We start from the raw sequence: 18,567 nt of genomic DNA, 5'->3' as shown, positions 1-18,567 counted from the left end.
TATCAAACTGTTGGAGTAGGTCCAGAGGAGGCCATGAAGACAATCAGAGGCCTGAACACATCTCAGAAGCTTTAGTGTAAAAGCAGATACAGCTATTGTTATTACCAAGTGAAACCAGCCTGTAAAATGCAGTCTTATTTTGTTTTGGAGACAAATGTAAGGTTGTGTTGTGGCTTCTTTGCATAAACTATGGTGATTTAGAGTCCAAGAAAATGGATGATAATAATAGTGAGAGAGTGCTTCCTTTAGTCTTCTGTCTGTGCTCTTCAGTCTTCTTTATCTTTGGTTTTTTGCTTCATTTGATTATGGAAAGATGAGGAAGATTGTCTCAGCTGAGGTATCCATTTAGCTCTTACCGATTCCTCAGGGAATTACAGTAAGGTCATGTTTAAGGGAATGTTGTCATTGCATTTAACTGTAATTGCTGGTACTAGAGGAGAGCAGCCCACCAGAGTAAAAGTGAGAGTTTTGAAATTTATTTCAGCAGCTTTTCCTAGGTTCAGCACTGGGGAAACTCATCACCTGGTCTGCTCCTGGAAAGTGTTTTTTCTGTTTCTCTTCCCACAGATGCCACCAGCTCTTTTGTATGGGCTGGTACACTAGGTGCTGGAGCAACAATTTCACTCTTTCTACTAGCTGGAGAAATAACATCTTCTGTCCTGCTGGGAAATGAGACACAGTCGTGCTGTTCCCCACACACATCAGGGCGCAGGGAAAGCTCTGCCCTTGGTGTGTCTCTGAAAGCCTTTCCCTTCCTTCAGGTCACTTGTGTTTCCCTTTCCTTCTGCTCCTGTGGCAATTGTTTTCTCTTCCCTTTCAACACACTGCCTAGAACCCTGTAGGGCTTAAACATGGCTCATTGCTCGCATTCTTCTAATTTCTTGGTAAGCACCTTTTGTTGTTTTCCACCTACCAGGCCATACCAGGCAGTTGTTCTGTAATGTCAGATTGTGGGTGGAGAAAAGATGGCAAAGAAGTTAAGGAATTTATGTAGTGCCGGGTCAGCTGCAGGTTCCTCTGTGACATGCCCTGCATAGACATGAAATCCCTTTGAATAACTAATAAAATCCAAAAGCCTTCTGGGCCAAAGAAACATGGATTGATTTCATTTTGAAGTGTACAATAGGTCATTAAACTAATATGTGACACGCTCTCTTTCCTTAATGGTAGCAGTGGCCATTCGGTGGCAGTGAGAGCTTGTGGTCCCAGAGTGAAGGGAAGGAAGGAAAGTAATTTCACCAGATTATTTCAGACCAAGTGTTTCACTCAGTTTAGATTGTAGTCCATTCTTGAATCTGCATCAGAGCTATAGCAGTGCAAACTTACAGAAGTTTCATTGTTCAAAAGGAAGGAAACAACATCTTATTTTTCTGATAGAATAAACACGTTTTCAGACCTGCTGCCTGTGCTGCATCCCACATACACTATTATAAAAGCAGCCACTGTGTTGGGTTTTCCTGTTTGTGTCATGGCAAAAACTTTGATACATGTTGCTCAGGACTTAGCTGCTACGGCACCCATCCTTCATCTTCTTCTGGTGCCTGTCTCAATACGTTCATGAGTTGAAGAAATCATTCTTTCTCTTACTAAAATTTTGTCTTGTCCTTTTCTGGTTTTATCTTGCGTGATGTATTCTAACCACAAGTCTGCAAACATAGCTTGTTCTGAAGTACTGCAGCAGAGTTTGGTGCAGTTTTAGAAAGTTTACAAATGTGCCACTGGGATTTGCTGAGGTTCTGTGCTTAATAATTTAAATATTACTATTTCTAAAGATTTTATAGAGCTTAGGCTAGAAGCCCATGGGATCATCTGATCTGACCTGCATATGAATCATAAGGCAGTAACTTGCATGTAGTTGTTCTTAAATTGAGCCTAAATACTTGTGCTGGACTAAAGCCTGAAGATGTTTGTCTGAAGGAATCTTCTAGAAAAGGAAAAGCATGAAAATAAGTTGAGAGCATATTCCTTCAGTGCAGAGCTTTAGTGCTTAATTAGCCTCCCTTTTTTCATTCAAGTTCATAATTACAATCTTTCTTCCTTCATTTTCCACTGTTTTTGTTATGCTGCCTGCCAGATTAGAGGGAGCTTTTAATACTTGGTTTTCTCCCCCTGTGAAGGTACAGCTGACGTACAGACGTCTCCTGGTTTCCCTTTTTCATCAGCTAAACAGTTTGAACTCAGACTCTCATTAGAAGGCATTTTCTGCAGTCCTTCAGTCATTCTTGAAGCTCTCTTCTACTCTCATCTGCAATGTCTTCTTACCCTTTGCAGAAGTGCAGACTGGCTGTATTCAGTATTTTTAGTCTCCATGATGCTTTTTGAAGTCTTGTTTTGAGATTTAAAACTTTGCCTGGGTTTTAGCCTATGTCTGAAACTTGAACTATTTTACAGTTTGCTTCTTTTTATGAATATATTTGAAGGCAGCTACTGTATCTTTGGAAACGACCTCTCTTGCAGTGGGTAAGGTGAACATCATTGTGGTCTTCTCAGAGTTGTCTTAAACTTCAGCACAATTACATACCAAATTAAGGTATATGCAAAATCCACTCTTCCTCCTCCCCCCCACCTTCCCCTGCACTTGGAGAGTGTGTGAATTTATTTCAGTGTGATAAATTGGAATGCTCCTTAACATAATTGTTAATTTTGGCATCCTACTAAGCAAGAAGAAGAATGCAATCTTAAGTATATTTGCATGCATTTATAACTATGGACTTGCCCCTCATCTTTGGTGGTGAGATATTTGTGTATCATTCCATCTCTTCATTCTGTAAAACAGTTTCTGGTGTCTAACTGGCAGGAATTTGTTGTCCAAAAGGCATTTGTTTGCAATTGGGACAATAAATTAAGACATCCAAGGTCAACCAGAGACAGAAATCTTCCTTGCATATTGTGAAACTTCATCCATTCTGATGTTCCTGTGTGCCAGCAGTGGTGGCATGGAGTGATGTGGTCTGCAGGTAGTCTGAGGTGCTCTGATTTAGTGCTTTTTTTCTGGAGGAGCTGGGAGTGATCAAGTTGCAGACACTAAATGGGGCTTTCTCCTGCCTTCAGGACCATGAGACCTGTGCTGTTCCTCAAGGGAACCAGCCTCTCAGCAGCACTTTTCTTCTGGCCACCCTGTGCTGTCAGCCTTTCTGCTCCCCACACCCAAGTTCTCCTGATTTCTGTGCAGGCAGTTTGAGAGAGACAGATGGGTGTGTTTTCTGTGCAGGGCATCCAGGATGTGAGAGAAGGAATGTGTGGAGAAGATGTATGGTGGTTTGTGGGGTTCAGCGGTGGGAAGGAGCTACAGCCACTGCCTGGCAGCAAGTAGCTGCACCTCCCAAGATGGTTCAAAAATCCCTGGCCTGGGCTCCTCAGCTGCTGAGATTGGATTTCTTTGGCCTTCTTTCAGCTCCTGTCAGAACAATAATAGTTTATCCGAGGGCTAGTGCTTTTTGGTGGGTCATACTTTTTTCAGAAGGACTTTAAGTCCTCTGTTGGTTTACTGCTTCTGAATGACAGCTTTTTATAACTCAGCAACCTTAAAGAGTTGCAACTTGACTGCAAGATGTGGCAATTTCTTTTCAGCCCTGCAAGCAGACTGTAAAGCTGTACTGGGTTGTTATTGCTTCCTGAGCAGATGATTTTCTAAGCCTGAAGGAAAGGAATGCTTGTCTGTTTAGGGGGAGTGTTTTATAAGCTGAGATCAGTTTCATGTTGCTGATCCCGTGTTGTTGTTTGAACTTGTATTGCTGTACTTCAAATGATGGATTAAAAAAATTATCTCTAGTGGTTTTAAAACACAAAAAGACAATTTTTGTTTGATAGAAGATGATGATGAAAGACAATGCATTTTGCCATTTTCAAATGCTGAATACTCTTTACTTTGTGAATTGCTTCTTGCATTCATCTTAATGGAAAAACTACCCTGAAATGGAAAATAGTCTTTTCCAGCATTGTCTCGCTCATTAGATGGCTTTCTGTGTTTATGTTTTGCTTTCTTCTCTATGTCTAAATAAAATACTGAAAGTAACAGTCCTTCAAGTCAGAACTCCTAGTAGCAAGATGACATTCACAGAGTCACAGGTCGCATTAGGTTGAAAGGGACCCTCAAAGATCATCTTGTCCAGCCCCCCTGCAGTCATCAGGGACATCGCCAATTAGATCTAATCTGATCTTGTGCCTCAACCATATCCCTGGGCAACATGTTCCAGTATTTTACCATTCTCGTTGTAAAGAACTTCTTCCATATGTCCAACTTAATTCCTAGAATCTTCACCAAACTTGGCTGAAAAGACTGGTTTCTGGGAGAATCAAAATTACTTTCCCATGATTTCCAGATTTCTTATCCTCTATGGCTTTGGTAATACTAATAATAATAACACTAAGCCCCCTTTTCACCTAAGGAATGGTGTTTCTAAGTTCTTCCTTGTAAGAAGGAAGATCATGTTTATTCCAGAAGTGATGTCCAGGTAGCAGCAGTGTATCAGGTTGCTCATCTCATGGGCTGCAGGATGCAGGGAGAGGAAATGGGAAACTAGAAAGCATAAAGGGGAAAAATGCCAAGAGAAAGTACATTTGTTACGAGGTGTTCAGGAGGAAAAAGCAGGGAAGTGGGAGATCTAGTAAATTAGAAAATAAAAGGGAAAGAGAGAAGAGAGCATGGTGATGGATGGTGAAGGAACAGGGGAACATAGGAAGAGAGAAATACAGAAAGTTTGGGGCAATCACAGAAGATAAACATCAGTGCTCATGTGTAGTCTCACATAAATACCCGCCTCAAATACAAGAGAATGTGTATCTAGAGATCAAGAGGCCATAAGAGAACCAAGGTTAAGATAGCCACAGTGGCAGAGCAGGGAAATGATAAAAAATGATGTGCTATTTTTAGTAGCAGGCTTTCAAGTGGATGCAGGCATAAAAGAGTTTTGACAAATTGGTAGTGAAGTGGAATTTGGGAACAAGTAAATTCGATGGATTTTCACCTTGATAGGGAAAATAACATTTGTAGCATTTTGTACAAGCTCTGATAGACTTGAATCTTTAAGCTGGTGAGTGTTTTTAGGACTGGTTTGGGGGTTGATTTTTAAGAAGCTGTGGCAGCAGGGATTATGTTCATCTGCGAAGTATCGGGAAAGTTCCAAGTTTTTGTAATCTTGCCTGTTTCAAATGCTCTGGCCTAGACTTAACTTGTTTACCTTCAGCTGCAATAAGTGCTTATTTTAATCACATCTAATCCTGGAAACTCATCTATCTACAGAGGGTTGCATATTTGTTTTATAATACTTACTTCTTCTCTAACTACATATAACAAGCTGTGTTCCTATGCTTAGCAATGGCTTTGGGGCATGGTGGGATGGAACTGACGGTAAATGGATAATTCCTGACCGTGTGTACAAACTTTTTAAGATGCTTTATCTATTTTAATCCAAAGCAGCCCTTAGAAATGAAGCCTAATCCCAAAGCTGTGTTGATGCAAATGATTTGCATGCCAAAAAGAGCCACTTGTGTGAAGAAGGATAAAAAAGTGGGCCTTGAGATGGATTTTGTTTTCCAGTTGCTCCTTAAGTATGTAAACTTGGTCTTGCTAAAAAGAATGAGAAAATCTCTGTGTGCCATTGGATAATCCTAAATGGTTTTGTGCTATTCTTTCTTTCTTCCTAGATTTGAACATGGAATTCAACCCATCAGATCATCCACGGGCCAGTACGATATTTCTCAGTAAATCACAAACAGATGGTAGGTTACTGAATTTATTACAGTATTTGCTATTGCAGTTATCTCTAAACCCTTTATTAGGGTTTAATTTACAATTCCTCTTCAAAAAGAAAAGAAAAAAAAAGAGAGAGGCTTTTATAGGCATCACGTTAGAGTTAAAAGAAGTCACGTCTTTAGTTCATTGTTTTGTCAGGCTGGCAGTAGAAGGTGCACGTTTGGATTAAATGTAATGATATTTTCCCTAAATCCATGTGTGTGTGTGTAACTGTTGGGTGTTTTTTAAACTCTGAATGTTAGGCCCCACTTCTGGGAAATGTGTGGGGAGTATTTTCTTGAGAAAATGCCAGTTAACATTGGCTAAGAAGATGATCCAGACTTCCTTCTGACATAGCTGATGCTGTCAATGAGCTCAGTACTGGATTTTAATAACAAAACAACCCCAACCCACACAAACAGTCTCTCTTCCTCACTCATTATGGATTTTGTATAATCATGTGTTTGAATTTTTATTTCTTTTTCATAGACAAAATGATCCCTCTGGAGTTCAATCTGTTAAGCAAGCTTCTTGATAGAGTTAGTGGAATAAAAGCCATTTATTCTGGCTTTCATTCCCTGTTGGACATGTGTGACACATTGGTTTAGAAGTAGATGAATAATCAATGCAAACCACATTATTTTCTACCAAGACTTTCAAAGCAGTTCCTGCACTGTAATACTGACTCTTCAATATCAATTCTTTGTCCTTCCTTCTGCTGCCTATAAATGCTGTTTTTCACATAGTAAACTGCACTGTCAAACACACTGCTTAAAAAGAAAATAAATGCAGTTTTCACTTACTGTGTATTTTTTGCTAATGTTTGAGTATGGCTAGAACAAAGAGGATTTACATTTAGCCCCTGATTGAAGAGTTGATTATGTAAGTACCTCTTTTGCCCTTCGGATTGTCCGTCTGAATTCAGCTCTTGTTCTGTCAATACCTTATTAGGTGCTTTCGGATGTGATTTACCATTCTAATCTGATTTAGTAGTCTGTAAAATGAATATGACAGTATTTTCATAGTATACTGTATTATGAAGACTGATGTCTGTTTTGTAGTGTTTTTATAGTGTTTTGAGACTGTGTAATCCCATATGGATGCTACCTGTTTCTTGTTACAGCTTGTTGAAAGAACAAACAAAACAAATCCCAAATCCAACAGCTAAAATGTTTACTAGGCCTGATGATATTCTGACTTGTAGTAACAGTGGTTAATTTATTGCATTATGGAATTAACTGTTAGCTTTTTTTTTTTTTAATGACAGTTTGCACCCATTCTAGAGTTGGTTTATGAATCTTTATTCTAGTTTAAGTAATGTGAAGAACTTATTTTGGAGTGAGAAAATGTAGTGAAACAATATAGAAATGTTAAGAGAAGTGTAAGATCTGTTTAGCCATCCTTGATCATGGTGGAAAAAGTCCAAAGATTGTTTTGCTTGTATGTAAAAAAATATTCTGCATACATTTGCCTACTGATGTATTGCTAAGAACCATCCAGTTCTGGTGGGAAAACTCACAGTAGTAAGCTTTTTACCTGGCTGTACTTTGGGCCCATTGTGGAACCAAGTGTGCGGTAGGAGTTACCACACTATTCAAGGATGTTGCCTAACACCAAAATGCAATAAAGTGCTTGTTAAGGGAAAAATACTGGGTTGATTTTTTTTTTTTTTAAATGGTGTGCAGGCAGCCTGCTGTGGAGTCTAGGGGACTTCCAAGACTACTTTAGACAATGTAGAAGGGAAGAGTTGAGCTGGCAGTGTTGAAAAGACCTAATGTGGACATGTAACTACTTCTCTCCATTACTCGTGTAATGTTGGGCTGGCAAATCTTCATGTTGCTTGCATGTGAAAATATTTTTATAGATAGAGCTGCAGACACTTAAAAGACATGTATTGGAGAGTTGAGTGGCATCAGCACTCAAGGTTTTACCCAGGATCTGCCTGTGACTGGAGTGTGCATCACATGTTTCTATAATGGGAAGTGGCCGAGTCCATCCTTATGTGCTAGAGTGAGTTGGTGATGTTACCTTCAGGCAGTTCCACATTGGGCTTTCTATTAGCCCTGTACTCTTTCAGTCTCACTAGTAATCCTGTCATACTGTCCTGACAGAGGAGCTGTGCTCGAGCTGCTTGTGACCACCCCAAATATGGTGAGACAGAATGTGACAACTCTGGATATTATGTAATCTGAATTGTTACCTGAAGCTTGGATGCTATGCTAAGCATCTACATATGTCCTCTCCTTCTTAGTTGGTAGTCTGAATGCATTCTTAATTATTTGAGAGTTCAGTGAATCTTCAGGAAAGTTGAAGACATAATAAAATTAATTCAATTCATAGTGAAAGTGGCTTTGCTAAATGTTTCTAACTCTTTGTGGGAAGTTTCTAGGTGTTGAGTGTTACATGAGTAGCTCTCCCTGCCCAGGTAACTAGTAAAGAGTATCATCTTTTATGTCTTTAACTTCTTGGAGTCCAAGTTCTCCCTTGTTTACTAAGTTTGGCCTCTGAAGCAGGATGATCTACCTGACTGAAAAGCCGTACACTGTTTAGTGTGTGGTTGTAGTTAAGCCAGGGTTTCCAAACCTTAGCACTCTAATAATGTAACTTCCTTTCTTTGCATGAGGGCAACAGTTGCCTTTGAGGTGCTGCTGATGGTCTTTCCTGTAAGTGGGTTACAGTTGTCCACCCCTCCTAACTGACATGAGGCTTTATATATTCAATGCACTTCCTAAATTTTGCAGTATCGATGCAACAATGGGCTTCAGACAAAGAAGATTTTTGAAGCTGTATTTATATAGTGGATAGAAGTAACCTGCACTTACTCTTTAATGTTAACTAGGACCAGCCTTCTGACTCAGATAAACCAGAAATTATTTCCAATGTGAGACATTTTGGTGATGTAATCCTTAAGGATTTCGTCTTCGCTCCTGATGTGGGTACCATTAAGGTGGTCCTGTAGACATTGCACAAAGAAAGTTTATTTTGCAGCTCAGTGAAAAATATACACCTACATAAACACACAGGTGTATGTGTATGTATGTATGTCCTCACTCCCTTTTATTTCAGGAGAACTCATTTTCCTCCTATTCCAAAAGTTCAACAACAGCAGCTAAAAGTGCCTGCAAAAGTAGGAACAGGTCATTAACCTTGAAATGAGGAAAATGTAGACCATTTGGCAGCATCTCATTTTCCAGTTGAAGAGTTCCATTCCAACTTTCATGTTTTAAAATGTTAGGAAGAAAGCAGAAATCTAATTGTTTAAACTGGCCCTAAAGCTGCTCGGCTTCGTTTCGTCAAACTCTCATGCTTGAAAGCCAGAAGCCTGGAATTGCAGTTAGGAGTTTATGCTACAAAATGACAGTTAATGATAGCTCTATGTTCTGGTCTGTGCTGTGTGAGCAGTGCAAATTATCTTTACACTGGCTGAAGCCAAGTGATTTTAGCTTAACAGAAGAGGTCTTTGGCTCTGTGCGTAAGTGTCTTGTTTGAAGAGAGGGTTGGGGTCACGCAAGAGAGCAGTCGTGACAAAGTGGATTTCTGCTCTGCCTGATTTCCCCATTGGCATATGTTCTGGAAAGAGGTGAGCCTTGGCACTTTGGCAGGGCAAGCCAGAAGCTCAGAAGCACAGCTGACTGCTTGTAGTCCTTCACTGGAGGATCCCAGCTAACTGAATTTCTGTTACATGAGAAAATAGGAGAAAGGAGGTCAGTGTGGTGCTTAGAAGAACACGCAGCACGAGTAGTGCTTGAGCAGGGAGAAGGGAGGTGTGTGTGTAAATACATTAATATGTTCTTCTGGAGACTGGAAATAGGGATTGGGAATGAGCTGTGAGTGATCATCTTGCTTTGGTAAATAGATGACTGTACTTTCTTGGGGAACTGAATATTGGATACAAGGGAAAAAAATAAAACTAAGGTGGGGAAAAGAGATTATTACAATGGAATTTGAAGTGTATTTGCAGGCTGACTTCATAGGATTTTGTCCATAAGAACTTTGTATGTGGTAAAATTGTGATTTAAACACTTAAACACTTAACTGAGAAGTTTTGAGCACAGTTAATAGGTTTTCAATTTTCAGTTATGTACTCTGTTAGGTTTACTTGCAGCTTATCAGATTTGTTTGCTGCCTGTCCATTGCAGTGTGCACTACTAGACAAATCCTTCGGCTGTTCCTGGAAGTATCTACCAACGTTTTGCTGTTTCCCCACTTGATTACTTATCCCTTGCTGGTGATAAATACAGCGTGCGGTACTTAAGTGTAGTGCAGTCTTTTAGCAGGATTTCAAGCAGTTTAACTATTTACTAGATAACCAGAATTTGCCTGCTGTTCCTATTTAATTCTGTGTCTTGTACAATGTCCATAATTGTGGATCTGAGCATGTACTAAGTGACATGGCTAACATCTGTCATGTGTGATTCTCCTTTCTGCTCCCTGGGAGGAAAATTATGTAAGGAATTTTTAAAGTTTTTCTTCTTTTCATTTTATGTCTGCATTGAATGCAATTGCTTCACAGTATTCACACATACAGCCTTGGTTATGTGAGATTGCTTGCTTATTAGAAAAAAAAAATAATTAAAAATGACTAAGTTATGGCTTCTCATCCAACAGGGAATGGAGAGGCTATTCCACCATTATCAACATGCTTATTTTGCTAAGTGCATTGGGTTGCATAGCTTTCAAATCATGGTGCACCAAGGTGCATTTATTCACCTACAGCATGAAACCATTCGTATTTTAATCCTGCAGTTTGATTTATGTGTTAGTTGCCTGCAGACTTGTATCCTAAATGCTGTGGTATTTTCACTGGAACAGAGCTCCACAGGCTCTCTATGGGGTGAGTGGGGAAAGTGCTTTAAAAAAAATTGAGTATGTTTAATCAGCTGTATTAAGCATTTGCCTGACAATTAAGACTCTCTACATCTATCTCATGTTGCTGCTTTTCATTTTCTGAATATTTTGGCCAGTTGTGGCTTTGACTTGCAACCCTTGCTTGTGGTGACTGGTTGATACTCACCAAAGTAACGTATTTTCATTGTTATATCCCACGTGAGTAACAGTTCCAGGCTTGCACCTGATCGTTCTAGAAGGCTGTGATGTAATGCATATGGTTTCAAGGCTGTTCTGTGGGAGTTAGTGCACAGTAATGATGAGAATTTACTAATTCTGCAGTTTAGCTATTTAGGTGCTTTCATACCTGCCAGGTAGTGTAGGCCACTTTGCAGCAATGTACCTTGCACGAAGGCACTGGTGGCTCAGGGGTACCCCCACAGAGAACTGGTAAAAGACAGCAAATCCGCTGCTAACTTGGACTGTAGCTTACTGCATATTAACTTTCCCAAGAGGATCAATGCCTGGTGAAGTATCCAAAGGGATGAGAGTGTTTATCCATCATCACACCAGTGAGCCCAAATGCCTTTATGCATACACATATATGTTCCTTCTGTGTTTGTTATATAAATATACTTGGTTAGTGCAAAAGCAATTCTAATGTTGCACGTAGCCTCCTGTTCATTTTATTATAAATGGTATATAAGAAGCTTAATCAGGAAAAATAGTCATGTAATATTTCTATCATATTTTGTGTTTTTGCAGTGAGAGAAAAACGCAAGAGTCTCTATATAAACCACGTAAGTGAAAATGCCTCGCTATGCAGCTTTCTCCTTGTTATCTGTATTATACACTAATAAGTTATCACACGTGATTTCTTGTATTGGTGAGAGGGTGCTGATGCTTCAAGTGGCTGTTCTGCATCAGGATCCAGAAGTACAGACCTGGGCTATTGAGTTAGTGGAATGGATCTGTGGTTTGAAGACAGTGTTGCGCTCACAACCAGTGTATGTAGGTAACTGGTACCTGGGACGAAGAGCTGCACATGTCTGTATGGTTTTTCAAATGACTTGCCAAACCTCTCAAAACTTTAAATTACATTTGTATGCAAGTTTGCTTTGGCAGAGAGCCGCAGCATTTGATATTTACACAGAAGTTCTGAAGTGCCTGACCGATGTTGATGCAATGTAAATGTGGATTGACGTGTGGAACATGCTGAGTATGGAGAGTGGGATTTGATATGCTTGTGTATTCTGGGCATTTTTCAGTTCTCTTCTGTTTGAATCTAATTCTTGGTGAAGCTAAGAGCAAATCCTCTGTAGCCTGCTTTATGTACAAGACCAGGCTCTTTGCCCCATTTGGTATTGTTTGTACTGCTGAAGCGCCTGGAACCAGTGCTGCTAAGCATTGTGCTGAAATATCTGGAGTTGTGCCTCAGTAAAATTCAGGAGGGAAAGAACTAATTGTCTCCCAAATGATATTTACCTTTAAGGTGAGATGGGAAGAAGTTCTCAAAATTTTATCTGGAAATATAGACCATCATTTTGTGATTCAGTTTTTAAACTGGTACAGATGCTGAAAGAAACGTGGTTTACAGCCTCTGCATCTTTTTTGCTGGGGCAAATGTCTGTACAGCTCCAGTTAAACTGGCTTGGAGCATGAATGCAGGAAGATTCAGTATGGCTAAAAGCTAAAATGGATCTGCTCCTAAACATGATTCACTTCAGGGCTTGCACCTGCAGAAAGGAGGTGGGGAAAGGCAGGAACGAGCTGCCAAAGTGGGATGAGAAAGCAGGACTGCTTCATTTGGTGGCAGAACTGGTTTGTGCTGAGTGTTTCTGAAAGTACTGCCTGGCTTCAAAAGCAAGCTGAGCTTTTCAGTTTCCCAAGAGTTAGGATTTTGAGAAGTCATGAGATACTGTGAGGCTTACAAAAGCCATAAGGCAGGCCCCACCTGGCGATCAGATATTCTCAGTGCTTCTCACCCTGTATTCCCTGTAAAACCTTTCATTTGTTCAGTGTGCATGTGAGGGTGATTTGCAGTGCAGTTGTGTTTTTATGAAATTACTTGTAAAGCTAATGCACTGAGTTCCTGTAAACTCAATGTGTGCTCAGGAACTTGCAGCATGCTTTTTACCATCAAAATGGAGGGTTCAGTGTTAAAACAAAAGAATATTTAGACACTGCAAAGCAAGGTATTAACTGCATTTCTGTGGCAGTCCACCCTGTGTCATGGCTGAAATGCTCACATGTGCATTAGTCAGACTGCGAGAGGATTCCTCTGGCAGATTGGACAAAGATGACTTTCACAAATGCTGCTGCTGGAAGCAGCTGTTGTAAATCTTGCTATAAAAGGTTTTGGGGCAGTGCTGGACTTGTTGCAGAAAGAAGAGTGATCATATCACTGAGGAGTCATGGTGTTAGGAGCTTAATGTAGCAGCTTATAGAGTTGATACGCTAAATGTTAGACCACTTCCTAATTTCTCTCTTTAATTTTTTATTATTCTTTTTTTTTTTTCCTTTTTTTCCCCCCTCAAGTATCCTTCAAAGCAATGGCTAAGGTTGCAGCAATGTAAAATTCTTTCAGCAGTCTGGTTTACTGCTACCTTATGTCTGACTCTGTTGTACTTACAAAGTACTTTCTCTGAATTACACAGCTAAAAGTTTATGAAGCCGAAGTCCTTACCATGGCTTTCTCTGTGTCCTGACAAGTAAGTTAAGTTTATTAGCCGGCACTCATAAGTTATATTTTCAAATGTGGCTTCTGATACTTGAGTTGTTCAACACATCTTTAAATATTTATCTAGCAACTCCTAAATACTCAGTCAACTAAAGCTGAGCCCAGCCCCATCCTGCCCCCCGCCCCGCTCCCCCTTCTTTTGTTTGGTTTTTTTGGTGATCATTTTTGGAGTGGTTGCTGTAGGCTTCAACTGGCAACTGTGTTTAGGTTTGCAGACTGCAGGGAACTGTTGTAATTTCCCTAGACTGCCTTATTTGAAGAAATATGAGAGAAGAGTTAGACTTAACAATTTTATGTGACAAATGATGGGTAGCATTTACATAAGTGAATTTATTCTGTACTCTATTGATCAGCTGGTTCTTTTCCACCATTTTTCAGTGCACTAAGTGCATTTCTAGCAGGAGATATTGCTACTCATCTGTTTCCTTGTTGATGTGAACTTCTAGTTCCCCACATCTTCTCTGGAGGAAGCAAGCCAGAGGACATAAGTTTGGGAGCATTGCTTTCCTTTTCCAAGAACTTCACCATGATGCAGCACTCCTCTGTGGGTTTCCCATAATGTCTTTTTTTCTTTCTTTCTTTTTTAAGTTTTTTTTTTAATACTTTATTCTCCTTTTGTGATAAATAAACAAGATAAGCAAGAAAATATTTTCATCCCTTTCTGCAGTATCATACTGGTTATTTTTCAGGCAGAGTCAAACGTTTCCCAGGTGCTCAGGGTGGCTGGCTAGCAAGAGAATTGTCAAGCGAAGTTGTGGGTTTGCTTTTTTAACTGCTTGTCTAGTTCTGTGTAGTAACAGGTGAGAACAGCAATTTATAAAGATACTGTGTTACCTGTGGAAAAAGTATGGTCACATCTTTGCTCTTTTCCTTTCTTGCCTACTTTTGTTTGCAGAATATTTTAATTGGCTGAATAGTTTCCCTTTATCCCTAAATACTATTAGTGGGTTTCTGCTTTGATTTGCTGCACTTTGTCAAGAACTGGTAGTTGCCACATATCATATTCACCTTGTCAGTAGATGTCATAGAAGAAGCCAGCAGCTGTTGTTTTTCTAGAGTGGGGAAGAGAAGGGCAGTGGGATTAAAGTGAGGGTGCCAGGGTGCTGTGGAGAAGCTGCCATCTCTCAGTATTGTCATGGAGCCCAAGGAGAGAGACAACAGGTTGGGAACGGTGCTGGATCCTTTTCCTTCTTGGAGGTGCTGAAAACCTACTTACAGTGTACCTGGTATGTTTGGTTTCTTCCAGCCTATTTTAATTTCTGAGCAGTTGCAGCAGACTCTACTTCCCTTTCCCGTTGAACTGGCAGTTGTTGTTTTGTTATGGCTTTAATGCCTCTTCAGTGTGCACTTGTCTTGTCATTTAATCTGCTTAGTCAAGCTGCTGAGGGAGATAAAGATGCAGATGGAGATAGAGGCATTTCCTTTTTCAGAGGGGAGAGATTACATTGGTGTCTCTGCCTGTTCAGGGAAAGCAAACAGGAAGATGTTTTTTGGAGGGTTTGGGGGTGCAAATGGAGAAAGTGAATTTTTAATTATTGTTTGTAGGGGCTACTTCTGGGGGAGGGGGAAAGGAGCAGGACAGGGGAGGGAAAAGTTGCTTTGTTTATCAAGTCACTTTTACACAGGATGAAAATGCTCACCTTGCCCAAGTGCTTTCTTTTTGACAAAGTATGCCCTTAGAGTTGAATCTCTGCTTCTGAACAGTGATATCTAGTAAAAATAAGGGATATATTTTTGATTATTGGAATATTTCTGAAGTTAGATAAAGGGAAAGAAAAGAGAAATACTATAAAGAGAAGTACTAGCTCTCTTCTACAGTGGTTTTCTTCTTTTTCTGGAGGTGCTTCATGAGCTTGTAGCAACAGCATCATCTTGTTTAGGGGTCTGGATGTGAATTCCACCGTCTGCTACCCAGTAACTAGAGGTTCAAATCCCAGCAGACTAATACTGTTTTTATCATTCCAAGTAATAAAACCTAATATCTGTGTATAGACCAAAATGTTTTCAGCATCCTAGGGAAAGGTTCTTTGCCTTGATTCATGCAGAACCCCATAACTGACCCTGCAGTGATTCACACTGGGGCAAGCATCTTCCTGGCAGCAGTCCTGTGGAGACTAGAAGAGAACGGAGGGTTTCTTTGCTGTACATGGCGTGGCACAAACAGTTTTTGTGATCCTTTTAGCATGCTTGAAATGATGCATGATATTTGCTCATGTCTACCCCCCAAATTTTCTTGTCAAATTGGATAAAGAAGCTGTTCTGCTTCCCTGTTGTAAAACTACTGGGTATGCAACTGGTAATTAAACACTTTCAAGAGTAAATAAGATACACGCTGAAATAGGAACATAGCCTGAAAAGTGGTTTCATCTGTGAAAAATGCAAAGCACAACATAAAATGTGAAATGTTGTTTTTAAGTGGGCTGCCTGAGGCTGGCTGTTGTAAAGGTTTGTAACTGCTGTCAGATTCCTTAAGATATTTTAATTAGTGTTCTTTACTCAAAGAGAAGAACAAGATAAACTGGAAGATAGATTAGAGGCTTCTCAAGTGCTCCTGAAGCTCCTAGAGATTGCTTAATGTGGTCTTTGCTCCTCTCCATTGCAACATCACAAAAAACTGGTCTAGAGGGGGCTTTACAGCCCATCTGGCCTCTCCAGCAGACTCTCTCTATGGCTCTGATTCCTAACAGATGATGTTTAAGGTGTTTCCAAGCTTCCAGTAAGTTGGAATGAACAGGTTTTCTTTAAAAAACTTAGTGTTTTGAAATGTGTCTTGGTTATTTTTTTCTTAATACCTTTCAGCTTCTCTTCATGTCCTCTAGGGTGAAGATTTTTTTACCTCTCCTAACCACTTCAAGTCACTAAGTTGTGTAAAGTGGCAAACTTTTGTGGGGGGAAGAACAAAAGATCACTTAAGCTAGAATGAGAGCACGAAGGAGAGTTCTTTTACAAGGCTGCCGTACAATACATGGTGTGCTGGGAGCCTAGTAAAGTCCCTCTGGTCAAATTGCACAACACTAGCAATTATGTGCTATGTAAATACAAGCCTTTGAGCTGTTCTTAGTGTTCAAATAAATATTTAATCTTTCAGGTTTGTAAAGCTGGGTGCTTTATCAGTGGGTAAGGAGGGGCCCATGTGTGCTGCTGAAATGGCCAGTGATTTCTGAGGCCCCCAGGGGCTCAATGGTATGCTGCCTTACTTTCCTATAGTTGATGTGAGTAAGGACAAGCTTTGAGAGCAAAAATCTTGCAAGTACAGATCTAGTCTAAGGCATCAGTCTGGGAGGTTATCAAATGTCAGTGAAACTAATCAACTGAGGACAAGATTGAATCATGTCATAGACTGATGAGTTACAATGGGTATTGCTTAAGAGTGGTTGGACTGGATTCCCCCCCCCCCCCCCTTTAATTTTAGATATTGGCAAAGCAAGCATATAATGGTGCAGTATCTTGTAGCTTTTGTTAAGGTGAATACATACATATCTAGTTGTGCTCTGGTATCAAATTATGCAAGATGAAAAGAAATGCAAGAGCTTTGCAGAGCCGTGCAGAGAACTGTGTTACATCTTGGATGCAATCTGTTGACCTGTAAAATCATGTTTCTTCTGTGAAAAAGGTGGTCAGAACTAAATCACATCCTGAAGCAATAGAAGATCCTCAAAACAGGAATCTCTTCCTTCCAAGTCAGAATCAGTCCTGGTATTTTGGCTTGTTACTGTAATTTGGCTTCGTGTCTACGTTTACTGCCAGTTTTACCTATTAGCATTTTGGCCAGCCTGTGGTGCCTGGAAGCTAATGGGCATGCCTCCACAGACGGGTGCAAGCAGGCCTCAATTTTTCCATGGGGAAAAATGCTGCTTAATAGTACCTTTCAAAATCATGCAATAACTTACACCTGGTTGGATGGAAGAAGAGGCAGTACTAACGTTATTTAGGGCAGAAGCTGCAAATTATCTGCTGATGGACAAGTGTAAAAGAACACTGAAAAAGGCTAAAGTTCCTCTGCTAAACTGGAAGCTGAGTGGCTGAAGGCCAAAAGCTGGTACAAAAGCTGTGTGGCTTCATTAGGGAACCCAGATGAACAAACCCTGCTAAGCAGCAGGGCAGAGTGCCACACTAGTGTTGCTCAAGAGCTTCCAGGACAGAGCTGGCTGGTGAGTTCTGAGTGTGGGTTTTGGTCACTATGCACATGTCTGTCAGATGCTTCTACCACAGAACACTCTGAAATTACTGTTTTAATAAAAGAAAGACTAACGCTTGGCCATTCCAGACAGACTTAGGTTTAATTTGAGTGATGTGAAAATGAAGGCTGAGAGAAATTGATCCTTTTGTGTATTATCATTGTGAATTACTTAGGAATTTGTTGTGATTCCTATCATAGCAGGTAGATAAAAGCAGTTCTGCAGAGCTTGTATGATTTTGATGGCAAATGGAGCCATTCTATTTCTGATAAGATGTATTTTATGTAAACTTCAAGTGAATCTTGTTCAGATATCTTAAAAAATATGTTATTTGGAAAGTTTCAGGATGAAACTTGAGAGAAAAATGAAGCAGTGATATTACCTTAGTACTATCTGTGTGTGAGGGAAAATTGCTGTGTTTTAAGAGCTAGAAACACCTGGCATTAATGGAATCTTGATTTCTTAGAGCTTGTTCTGTAATACATATAAGGCAAGTTATAAAGCAATTTCTCCTGTTACACAACTTTTCCTGTAAAGAGAGAAATTCAAAGCAGTCCTCACATTCATTGTAACATATAATACTGGCATTGCTTATTGAATGTCTTTGGCTGAAATGAGGTAAATAGCAACTGCTTCTGGAGTGAAGAGGTACAAATCCTCTCTTCCAAAAGAAGTCACAAAATGATGGAAAATTGGTCCAGAACTGATCTCGAGAGGTTGTTCAATCTGGATTCTTGCTGAAGAGCTATTCTTGGCATGTGTCTGTTTTGCCTCTGTACAACTTTTGGTGATGGAGATTCTATCACTGCTCAAATTACTTAGGCTATCTCTGCTGTTAGAAGCCCCCAGAGCTTTTTCTTTTGCCATCCTCCCATCTCACAATTTCATGTCTAATCTTACTTTTCCCTAGTTCAGTGTAAGCCTGCTCTTTCTTATCCCATTCACAGTGGTCACAGAGAACAATGTTACCTTAATCAGAACTCCCTTCAACATGATTTAAGGCCATTGTTGTTGCTTTGTACCTGGAGAAAGCCTCTCCAGTCTTTCAGTTTTTCCTTCTAAATCAGGGTTTTCAAACCTCTGATAAA

The 18,567-nt window shown here is 40.0% G+C and overlaps 1 protein-coding gene across 3 annotated transcripts in view; it reads left to right on the top strand.

The window, feature by feature from the left end:
- CCNY (cyclin Y) overlaps positions 1–18,567 on the top strand; it is a 98,704-nt gene that overhangs the window by 47,423 nt on the left and 32,714 nt on the right. Inside the window, exons 2-3 of one of the 3 annotated variants that reach the window (XM_054171189.1) lie at positions 5,647–5,721; positions 11,327–11,361. In XM_054171189.1, the coding sequence (XP_054027164.1) occupies positions 5,647–5,721; positions 11,327–11,361 (110 nt within the window). Of the gene's footprint in view, positions 1–5,646; positions 5,722–7,411; positions 10,182–11,326; positions 11,362–18,567 lie in introns of those variants that run through there. The other 2 variants (XM_054171190.1, XM_054171191.1) reach the window with 2 other exon arrangements.

This window comes from Dryobates pubescens, chromosome 21 (genome assembly GCF_014839835.1).
Source record: "Dryobates pubescens isolate bDryPub1 chromosome 21, bDryPub1.pri, whole genome shotgun sequence".
In the NCBI taxonomy this organism is placed as follows: domain Eukaryota; kingdom Metazoa; phylum Chordata; class Aves; order Piciformes; family Picidae; genus Dryobates; species Dryobates pubescens.
Note: the sequence above shows the minus strand (reverse complement) of the source record. Positions and strands in the feature narration are given on the sequence as shown.